The sequence below is a fragment of the Neocloeon triangulifer genome, unplaced genomic scaffold (genome assembly GCF_031216515.1).
Source record: "Neocloeon triangulifer isolate White Clay Creek 2 clone unplaced genomic scaffold, ASM3121651v1 ptg000001l, whole genome shotgun sequence".
NCBI classification, from domain to species: Eukaryota; Metazoa; Arthropoda; class Insecta; order Ephemeroptera; family Baetidae; genus Neocloeon; species Neocloeon triangulifer.
Genome location: NW_026775544.1, coordinates 3,001,188 through 3,012,044, shown reverse-complemented (window position 1 = coordinate 3,012,044; position 10,857 = coordinate 3,001,188). Strand labels below are relative to the sequence as shown.

The 10,857-nt window shown below is 39.6% G+C and overlaps 3 protein-coding genes and 1 long non-coding RNA gene across 4 annotated transcripts; 2 read left to right on the top strand and 2 right to left on the bottom strand.

Annotated features, from left to right (window-relative positions):
- Nucleotides 1-271: 271 nt before the first annotated feature.
- On the top strand, nucleotides 272-1,512 carry LOC132196157 (uncharacterized). Its single transcript, XR_009441734.1, has 4 exons — nucleotides 272-762; nucleotides 826-946; nucleotides 1,006-1,116; nucleotides 1,206-1,512. It is a non-coding gene; the product is annotated as an uncharacterized LOC132196157 (long non-coding RNA).
- A 2,933-nt stretch (nucleotides 1,513-4,445) lies between these two features.
- On the top strand, nucleotides 4,446-6,236 carry LOC132205397 (twinfilin). Its single transcript, XM_059634434.1, has 7 exons — nucleotides 4,446-4,606; nucleotides 4,792-4,869; nucleotides 4,923-5,034; nucleotides 5,092-5,492; nucleotides 5,550-5,693; nucleotides 5,744-5,865; nucleotides 5,917-6,236. Exons 1-7 carry the CDS (start codon nucleotides 4,582-4,584, stop codon nucleotides 6,070-6,072), a joined length of 1,038 nt encoding a protein of 345 aa, XP_059490417.1. The 5' UTR covers nucleotides 4,446-4,581; the 3' UTR covers nucleotides 6,073-6,236.
- On the bottom strand, nucleotides 6,235-7,463 carry LOC132205408 (RPII140-upstream gene protein). The gene is made up of 6 exons (XM_059634447.1): nucleotides 7,193-7,463; nucleotides 6,966-7,131; nucleotides 6,823-6,911; nucleotides 6,636-6,769; nucleotides 6,452-6,566; nucleotides 6,235-6,395 (listed from the first exon to the last, which is right to left on the bottom strand). The coding sequence occupies exons 1-6, from the start codon at nucleotides 7,342-7,344 to the stop codon at nucleotides 6,281-6,283; spliced, it is 771 nt and encodes a 256-aa protein (XP_059490430.1). The 5' UTR covers nucleotides 7,345-7,463; the 3' UTR covers nucleotides 6,235-6,280.
- Nucleotides 7,464-7,678: 215 nt separating this feature from the next.
- Nucleotides 7,679-10,803, bottom strand: LOC132205006 (death-associated inhibitor of apoptosis 2-like). Its single transcript, XM_059633815.1, has 7 exons — nucleotides 10,514-10,803; nucleotides 9,957-10,187; nucleotides 9,566-9,839; nucleotides 9,162-9,356; nucleotides 8,741-9,107; nucleotides 8,613-8,680; nucleotides 7,679-8,551 (listed from the first exon to the last, which is right to left on the bottom strand). The coding sequence occupies exons 1-7, from the start codon at nucleotides 10,766-10,768 to the stop codon at nucleotides 8,370-8,372; spliced, it is 1,572 nt and encodes a 523-aa protein (XP_059489798.1). The 5' UTR covers nucleotides 10,769-10,803; the 3' UTR covers nucleotides 7,679-8,369.
- Nucleotides 10,804-10,857: the final 54 nt, after the last annotated feature.

Genomic DNA, 10,857 nt, shown 5'->3' with positions numbered 1-10,857 from the left:
TGACTCCAAAATAAGCAGAACCACAGTCTGCGATTCATCGAGGATGCTGCGCTTGATCTGCGAGAGAGCGTACTGAATTGTAATAATGTAGATTGTTAGACAAATAACCTCAGAATTGAAGTTGACCGACCCCAATGTAAGCACCTCTTTTTCAAAAAATTTGTAAATTTTAAATTAGCTTGAGAACCAATAATTCCTAATTGATCCCATCGGCACTTAGCGGAAACTAAAAATCTAGCCTGTTACATTTGAAACAATTTGGGGGCACCTCAATATTTTGATTCATTCAGTTCTTTTTGCTAGTATCGGGCTTAACATCAGCTCAAAATTTATGTTTATTTGGCTTGGTATAAAAATTTAAGGATTGTTTTTGTTAAGAGAAATCAAATTAATTTACGGGGTTTGTTAATGCATTATGTACGTTTTGTTCTTAGTTCTTTTTTATGAATTTTTTGTTAAGTGGGTTTTAAAATTAAAATCCTAATAGTGAAATTAATTTTAAAAATCAGTCTAATAATCTTTTGTGGGAAATCAATTGTTGAGAATTAACAAGTCTATTTTTGGGATGAAAAGTAAATTCTTTTGACGTTGGAGAATTCAGGTACAAAGGTTGCCTGAATTCTCTCACGTCGACCGATGGGTGGGAATATTCTAGTAGAAGGGCAATCTTTTGTTTATGGAAAGTGGGTGGGTGCTTATGGTATATAAGGAGCTCCCCCGTCGGCCGCAGCACGACTTGCAGATCCGCCTTTAACCGATTAGGTAGGCGACTCTCTTGCCACTGCTGCTGACGGAGGAACTCTAAAGTTAACTCTTTGTTCCCAGGATCGACTCCAAGCAGACCGTTCCGTCCCCGACGACCGGACGGCCTCCCTTGCCTCCACCCTGGTCAGTTGTGCCCCAGCCAGAGGATCCCGAGCTGCACCTGTCCCGTCCAACCTTGACGGTAAGAGATACGCCCTCTAGTTCCTTTGCGGTCAGCTGATGGCCCCAATACTGTTCTAGGGCGGACCCTCTCACCGGACAGCGACGTCGGACAGAAGCGGCGCCTAACCCGGACACTCCACCCCGGCTGCTACAAGTCACCCTCCACACCCGTGCCTGCAATTAACCCAGGTAAACTAAGTCCGACTGTGTTGTTGCATTAAATACAACAACCATTTTATCAATAACCAGCCCATACTCACTATTCCCCTAATTTCCAGGCCCTCCAGACGGTGACCTGCCTTGCCGTGGCTCTCAGGAGAAGACCTGGTTCCGCCCGCTGCCATCCGTCCGACCATCACGTCCTGCTGCGAGTCAACCACCTCCGCAGGTGTCCGGACCGTTGCTGCTGCCAGCTGACCAGCCACCTCTGAGGCATTCGTTCCAGCTGCCTGCCGCCGCCCACAGCTACGACCCCGCTCAAGAGCGCCCTTTCTGCAACCCCTTCCCGAAAAACCAAGACTGTATTCCCAGAAAATTAAATCAAATCTCAAATATTTAGAAGTGTACAATTTATAGGGAATATAACCAAACCCACACAGCAGTAACTTATTTTGTTTAATTCCTTTTATTTCCTGAAAATAGTCGAGTTACAAATTGGAAGTTTTCTAAAAAAACAAAAATCAGTACTTTATTTAACAAAAGCCTCTTGCCTGCAATCTTATAAAATAGGAATAAATTAATTTTAAAATTTTTCCTAACCAGGCTGCTTTTGAAAAATATCCAAATATAATTTTATAATTTAAATATTAGCCAGGAATAATGCAAAGAATTCAAAGAATAATATGCGGCACGGCATAAAATGCAGATTGTAACATGGGAATTAGCTGAAAATTTACCAAAGCAGAGTTAGTATTTGCCATGGAAATATTTTCTTTAATATTTTCAAGACGTATATATATTTTGCAGATTTTTTTAATGCATAAAAAAATGATTTGAAAAACAACATTTTAAGAGATTTTCTCGCATTGTGAGCGATGAATCCTTGTATCATATTAAAATTCCAGTCCAAAACGCAAACTTTTCATTTTCTAAGTAAACCTCTTTTTACATCTCACATCTGCATATTTTTCAACCTTGCCGCATCCATCGGAGCTCAAGTTTCCGACTCCTTGGAATTCTGCAGGAAAAGCAATCCCTAATTACATTAAAAGCTCTTTCCAAAACTAATTTTCTCTGAACATACGCGGCGGCGGAAAATGTTGTGCAGAAACGGTCGCGTTGAAGAGGAGTACCGCAAATCTGAAAATCACGCCAGTCACTCTATCCACAGTTTCATTAACTTTCTGATTTTTGTGCCCAACAAACAAATTCAATGGACTGAACGGTGAAACTTTTTCCTATAATAGAAAAATATATTGAAATAACACCGTGGGGGCTACTGCAGAGTATGCTCTCAACGCTTTTCACTGGTGATGGAGATTAACGAGTATTTTTGAGCCAAGCAGTGCTAATCAGATTACACTTGATGGAAAACACGAACAAAAAATTGAACAGTGACGCATTTAAACTGCGTATCGATATCGCGCAATTTTAAACGCGCAGATAGGAGGGTCGCAAAAGGTCACTCGCTGTGTTCGGCTGATTGCTCGTGTTTTAGCTGAATAAATATTAAATGACATTGGTGGTGCGCACGTATTCATTAAAAGCAGGCGTCCGTCCATCCGCATGCCTAATCAAGCCGAAATATATTCTGCGAGCGGGACGTGCGCCAAATTTCAATTTTGCCTGTTATCTCTCTGGTTTGTAGATTTATGGAATTCAATATGGCGCGGCAATACTTTAAATTGCACGCAAGACGCATTACCTGCTCATGATTCCAATAGTGCGAATAAATTCCCTTTCCAGTCGGGTGGAAAAATTTATTCCGTTCACGTCTCATTTTATACGAATACATAAAATTTTACGTCGCAAATCTACTGCCACACGCTCGCGCTTTGAAACAATAAGGGTCCAGAGGAGGGCGATTTATCAGCAGGCTCCTCTCTTGTGTCAATGATCAAGCACTTTGTACCTGGCAGCGTTGCATTATTAAAAGTTGGCGTCGTCATGATGAACGCGCGAGCACCCATAAAAGCATCGAGCGGGCGCTGTTTAAAATGAGCAGCTCCAAATTTTATAGTTGGTGCACATAAAAAAGCAATAAAATCTTTTAAACCTGAAGTGTGTAGCGCGAGAAATAGCTTTTTGCAGAGGCGCGACGAGATATAGGCACAGAGAACGGTGCGCCGTTGTTTGCCCGAAAGGAAAGTGTCTGATACACTTTGATGGTCCATCCCAAGATTTGGAAAGCGTTCCTAATAAAGTCGCAAAATTTTCGAAGCCCATTCGGAAGCTATTCAGCAATTCAGTCTCTTTTGATATTGAGCGCTCTAGCAGACATCTGCTAGTATTAAGTTTTAAACCCTTTCTTCACTTTTTCCAATTTTAAATTTTTGTATATTGACTGAGAAGAATAAATATATTTCACAACAAAAATTCTACTGATGAAAAATCTTTAAAGCAATAATAATCTTTTCCTCGTTGAAAGAAGCAAACAAACAGAAATTCCTCATAATTAATCGACTGGGTTTTCAACGAGCTTAATCCCGGTTTCAATTTTCTAACTTTATGTTTTGCTCAAAAATTTTACCTCGGTTAAAATTTAAATTATTTTATTCCTACAAAATTTAGAGTAGAAAAATAATATCTATTGGTTATTTATTTTCGGAAAAATTCTGGCAACCCTGATGTTACAATATAAGAGAAAAGCGTCTCCAACAGTGTATACGAGAGCGAGCACAAATAATATTTTACGGCAAGCAATATATTTTCCACTTGAATATCTCATTTTCGTTCGTGTGTCGTTATGCGTGCGAATAATTTTTGAATTAGCTCTTCTCCGCAATCTATATATTTAACGACGCATGCAAACCATAAAAGGGGGAAATTAAATTTTCCATAGCAAATGCGAGACGCTTTTTGCCCAGCGCCGCGCCGGACAATAAAATTTGACGCCTGTGTGACATTAGTATGCAACCGGCATGACACTTGTGGCGAGCAAAATGCCTATACACGCTTATGGTTCGTGACTGTTCATTTTAAACAACGCGTTTGAGAGAACGCGCACTCTAGCCGCCCTATTAAAGAATTAAAACAAAAAAAAAGTATAGCACTCCGGCAGCCCGGCAAAATCGATTCAGCTGGCGGACATAAAGAGTTGAGAGGCCGAACCGAATAAGGCGCGAGTGCAGGCCAAATTTTATTGCGAATTCCCTGTCGTGTACAAGTTAGTGTAGCGCGTTGGTGATGAAAAATCTTTCTTTCGTGAATCGCGACGAGTGCAGAATCCCGCAAAGGTGTCAGCACTCGTCACGAAAGGTGAGCGACGCTGATTGGCTGCCGGTACCTGGCTCTTGATCCTCTCGGCCAATCAGAAGTGACCAGACCTTGGTGGCTCCAAAGAGGATGTTTTCGTTCGGTCTGTCATTTCGCAGAGGGGCGGGGCAGGAAGTTTTGGTTCTTCTTGGGTGATCATTTCGTCCAGATTTCGCACTAATGAGATAAGGTTTTGGCTGTTTTTCAGTATTTTTGCAACTACACTCGGACTCGAGAAAGATGTCTCACCAAACGGGCATTAAAGGCATGTATTTAAAAAAATAACTTCCTTGTTCTTGTCGAGTTCTGATTGAAAACACCTGTCACTTTGAAGCCGTGTTTTATTACTGTGCTCTTCAAAGGCTTCATTATCTCAATCGCTTGCTTGTTTTATACGGAGTACGGGGAGCGAATAAATTACTCTTTTTAAACTATGTATTGTTTTCATAGCAAACAACGAGTTGCTGCAATTCTTCGGCAAATGCCGGGACGGAAAAGTGAGGGTCTTCAAAGTCTCGATTGAAAATGGCAAGGAAATTTGTTAAAAAAAGAACTTGCTTTAATAAATTATTCGTAAATAGAGGAGCTTATTTTGGCGGAGCATAAAAACAGCAAAGGAACCTGGGAGCAAGATTTCGACTTGTGTGTACCACGAATGGTCCAGGAAAAGCAACCGTGCTATTTGCTTTATAGGTATTATTACAAAAATTTAATAAAATTTTTTATTTTTCTTAAAACATTTAATTGCAGGCTTGATACCAAAACCGGCTCCAATTTTGATTGGGTCCTGATAAGCTGGTCACCAGAGGATTCGCCTGTGAGGCAGAAAATGCTGTATGCCTCAACAAAGGCAACCCTTAAACAGGAATTCGGTAGCAGTCAAATCACCGAAGAGTTGTTTGGGACGTCAAAAGAAGACGTCACTCTGCAGGGTTTCAAGAACCATAGAATCACAAGCAAGGCTCCTGCACCCCTGACATTCAGGGAGGAGGAGCTGATGGAGTTGAAGAGGAACGAAAGCACATCCACGGAAGGAGTCGATGCCCGCCAACAGACGTTGCAGTCAGTGGCATTCCCAGTGTCGGTCGGGGCAAAAAATGCTATAGTCCATTTCGCAGATGGAAAATACAACTACCTCCGGCTGAGAATTGGTTGGTTTTGATTAAATCGCAATTCAAGTCGCAATATTCAGTTTATCTTAATGATAGATCTTGAAAAGGAAGAGATTCACTTAGATGACACCAACACAATAACTGTGCCCCAGCTTCCAAAACAAGTACCTACAGATGCCGCTAGGTATCACATTTTCAACTTCAAACACACTCATGAGGGAGACTTTATGGAGAGTTTTGGTAAGACATTAAGACTAATAATTATTTTGATATCTTTTATACATTTTTAGTATTCATTTACTCCATGCCGGGCTACAATTGTTCAATCAAAGAGCGCATGTTGTATTCAAGCTGCAAAGCACCTCTCCTTAATGTCATCGAAAATGGACTGAATGTAGCAATAGCCAAAAAGGTATGAACTTTTGCAATTTAGGTTGAAAATAATTTCATGTTTTTAAATTAGCTGGAGATTGACAGTGGCGACGAACTGACTGAAGAGTTCCTCCTCGAGGAACTTCATCCCAAGAAGAATTTGCACCGGCCCCAATTTGAAAAGCCAAAGGGTCCTCCCAACCGTGGTGCCAAGCGGATCACAAGACCAGTCCAGGGAGACCAGTGATCGGTGTCCAGCTGCAGCAGTGTAGCCACCCAGCCTCGACATCATATTTTTTACTTTTTTAATTTGAAGTTCATAAAACTGTATTAGTGGTTATAAAAAACAAATAGTTCTTGCCTAATCATCTACGCATATTAATGAGCATTAAAAAAATGTTAATCGTTTAATACATTTTTTTTCTATTTAACCCTAGTTTATTTAAGTATCACAACTAAGAAGCATTGTTCTGATCTACGCTGTCCAGACCGCGGTTCTTTCCTACAAATTCATCTCGGAGATCCAATTCCGACTTCTTTTGTGCTGCTCGTATTGCCTCCCTCTTTTTCCTAATCATTCAAAGAATGAAAAATATTGGGGAATAATTATTTAAGAAAAATCTCACTCTTCTTCTCTTAATTTCCATTGGTGCTGATAAAATCTAATGTGTTCCATTTCTGTTCCCGTTAAGTAACAAAGAGCAGAAGATAACGCGCCTGCCACGGTGCCCAAAACTCCTCCTAGATACGTAAAACACAATTGTAACTAAATAATCAGACATGCTACTATTTGAATAAAAATAAATTAACCAAGGATGAGGCCAGTTGTGAATCCTCGAAGGCCCATATTCATTTTGTACAAAGCTCCAGCTGTGCATCCTCCAAAAGTGTGTTCGAGAATTCCATATTTTCCTCGATAAACTGCGACTGTTGATGATACGGTCCTATAATATCAGCCTTATATAACAGCAAACAAACTGCAGAGGATTAACATTACTGGTATGCAGAGCAAAATAGAGCTGTTCTCCAACCCCACATAAATCCACCTTTAAAAATTCCTTTAACAACAGCGTCTTGCAGACTCCTCTGAAAATTAAATTAATTACAATTTATCCAGGACAATACTAAATGATTTCTTACTTTCGCGGCTAAATGGTCTGTAAATGATGTGGCCTTGTTGTTATCCATCCAGTGCAAATACGAAGCTTTAGAGTGGATGAAACCCCCAACACATCCGCCTACAATGAAACTAGCCATTCCAATTTCTCCTACTGACGAAATTTCAGGGCTGTAGTTGCCAAATTCGCTAAATAAATTTAAACGATTGTGAGTTAATCAGTCTAGTTCAAGTGTTATTGCATCCTTACTCAACGCTGTACATGCTGTAAAGTCTTTCTTTTGGAGTCAGGTCGCCTCTGAGTTTTACCTGCTCCTCGACAAGAGCAGCCAGGGTTTTTGATTCTCCCACAACATCTGATCCTGTGTGTGGGCTGTACAACTTACTCGCCCAAGAGGTCATTTTGATTAATTTCAACTGTTTGCTAAAATTTTACAACTCCGTCGGAGGAGACAACCAAAGACAACCGTAAAAAATATATATTATTATGGGTAGTTTTCATTCACAATATTCACATGTGAGGGGAGCGAATGAAAGTGGGTGGGTAAGCCACGCCCCTTCACTCAAACTCAATGCCCTCAATGCTAAGGAAGTAAAAAAGGATTGATCTTTTATTTATGTATTTGATTTATTTCTAAGTGAAAGATCCTTGCTCAAATTAATCCAAAACCATGCATGATGCTTTCTTGTTGGATTACTTAGATTGTTCCTCCTTCAATCAAAATTTTCATTTGCCTTTTATTTTGCAGAAGAAAAATATTTTTTATTCACCTTTTAACTACACATTGGAGTTGTAAAATAAAAATTAATTATGGTACTTTTCTATAATATGTACAAGCGTTATGGCAATTAAATTACACAATTAGTGCAAAAGAATATTTTTAATTAAGGCTGTTTACTTAACATGTAACCAACTCTGCACAAGAGATCAGTGACTAGACAAATCCATTAATCTGTGTGCAACAGGACCGCTTAAAATGAGAGTAATTTATCATGCATTTATGATAAGAACATTGAACTATATCTTTGCATTTGTTTGCATTCTGATTAAAATTGACAAAATGAATTCTCGAATATCACCACTATGGATATCAATAAATTTGAACTTGAGTTTTAATATCATAATTTAAATAAGAAAGACTATTTGCCAGGTTAATTATTGAATAATTATCCTTTGAATGGATCAAAATGAGGTATTCTTTGAGCATTCACATCGTCGAATTAAAATAAATGCTCCTACTAAAGCAGCAGATAGTGAGTAAGAGAAGCTTGGAATGATACATCATAATTGACATTAATCAAGAACTGTAAATATTACAGGTTAAATATAGGAATTTGGAACAGCGCATTTGATTAAGACTTAAAATGCTCAGTCGTAAATCTTTGGGGAGTTAACTAAATTTAAGTACTTTGAAAAATTAGGGCGCTTATGAGAAGTATGTTCTAACAGAGGCTTGAATTTCTTTCCGGCAGACAGGGCACAGGCTGAGGTTTGGCGCACATTGGACGCAGGAGACCAAATGACCACAGGGCAGGAAAACTACCCCCACATCTTCGTCCAGACAAACTTTGCAGAGATGAGCCTCACTTGCCGAAGGGCCTTCAGATTCTAATTGAAGGGGACAGAAAAATTAACTTTTGATGAACTAAGTTCTCTAAAAAAAATCAACCTTTTTCTTTTGGCCCAGCCACTTCTTTCGGATTATTTGAAGTGTCCTCTTTGTCTGGCCCTTCACTTCTATTATAAATATGATTTGAATAAGTAAATTTTGAAAACAGAATTAACGAAACTGTGAACCTAGTTTTTTCATCCTCCAATTTTTTTGATTCAGTCTCGTCTGTTGGTGGGAGAGTTTCTGCAGCAATAGCTGCCGCCTCTTCTGCTTCCTCACACTGCGCTTGGCCATTTTGCGCAGGGTTTTCTGCTTCGTTTTCGTTGTTTGCTTCGCCATTGACTTCTCCCTCGTCGTTCAGGTGCAGGTCAACCACAGGAATGATGGGAGGCTTGTTCTTGACCACATCCTTGATGTAGTCCTGGCCTTTAACAATGTTGACGTAGGGACACTTGGAAAACCACCGAGCGTGCTCAACCCACGGGTCGTCATTCGGATCCCAGTTGTGCAGACCACCGTTGCAATGAAAGCAACTGCAATGGTCGTTCATTCCTAAGAAACAAAACAAAATCCAAAAACAATTTAAAACATTTTAATTTTTAGTACCTTGGTAGAAGAAACCAGCTGCTGCCAAAGATTCTGCGGATGGTGTTTGTCTGCGCCAGTCAGAAAATGTAGCCAACCTAGATTGGACAGTCTGATACCTAGGATGAATGGGAGGTCGATGAGCCACTGCTCCATACCTAGGATTGTTTGCAAGCTCAACGTTGTCAGGGTTTGCCCCTGTCAGGTCATCAGGGCCTAAAATAAAATAAAAGTAAAGAAATTTTTATGAAAATAAAAATTGCCTTGTCCATGTTGAAACTTTGCTACTATTCAAAAGTTGGTTTTAACTAAAGCTCCTGATTTTTACAATTTTCAATACAAACAGCCTCAACAAGTAAACTGCTTTTACTTATGATATAAATGAGGTCAAACTAGTATAATATATATTTGTTTCATTGTCAGACCTGAAAATGGCTGAATGACAATAGGTCTTGAATTTTCTCTTATGCCGTACTCGTCAGATCCTTCGTCTGATGAAGAAGTTGAGACAATTTCGTAATTATCATCCTCCTCTCCGTGATCAATCAAAGTACCACTCCCAGTGTGATCAAGCGAAACATTTCCAACAAGGTAACCCATCAGAAGAGGACAATTTGGGCTGAAGTTTCTGTGTTCTATGAGAGGATTGTCTCCAGCTTTCCAATTGAACATTTGCACTGAGCAAAACGCACAGGCCACCTTTAAAAATCATTTAAAAAAATTATATATTTATAATAAAATTACTGCCTTCATAATATTATTAAAATACTAATCTACGTCAACTAAGATTGTACATCAAAATTAAATAATATGTACTTTGTCTCCCTCCCGAAGATAGTAGAGTCCATTTCTGGCGAGCGCCTCTGGAGTCACGTGTGGTGACGACCAGCCTCTGTATGAAGCAAGACGCTCCGATTCAATTCTGTAATCAACCTGAGCTTGCGCAAAGCCTGATGATTCTCGCCGCAAAATTGGCACGTTTCCGCATTCGAGAGGGCTGACCACAAAAGGGCACTCTGGACTCAAAGCTCTGTGCTTCACCATCACCTACAAATTTAGAAAAATATAATTAATAAAAATTATTTAGATGAATTTAAAAAAAAAATTAAATTAATAAAATTTGATGTCTTACATAACAAAAGTAAAAATTAAAAATGATTGTATTTTTTGAAATACATACATTATTCAATGAGAGTTAAAACGGTGGCAGAACGCCAAAAATTCCGGCCATTAAAATGTCAAAGAAGGGGCATAAATATTAATCCATACAAAATAAATCCTTTTAAGTTTTGAAAAAAGTTTAAAAATGATAGATTTTTAGTTTAATTCGTAAACAAAATTTAAAAATAATCAATTTGATGTAAAAATCAAACCTGATCATCGTAATCCCATTCGGAAAGAGTCCGATTGCAGCTGAAACAACGGACTTCCAATTCGTTACCCGTGTAGAAAAAGCCAGCCTTGGCGATTTTTCGGGGCTCGACGGCCGCGTTTGCGGGCCACGACTGGAACGTTTCCAACCTGCGCTTCTCGTAATTCATCTCGGACCCCGAGATTCCCGACGAGGGCCCTGGAACTGGGCTCTGCGAGTCGGGAAGGGACTCCAACGGGTCCTCTTCTTCTGACATCTTCACTCGCAAGAGGCAAGAGGAAGAATTATTTGTGTTTGGTGGGCGTGGCCGTGGCAGCTCAAACAACAAATGATCTCATTGGTTGT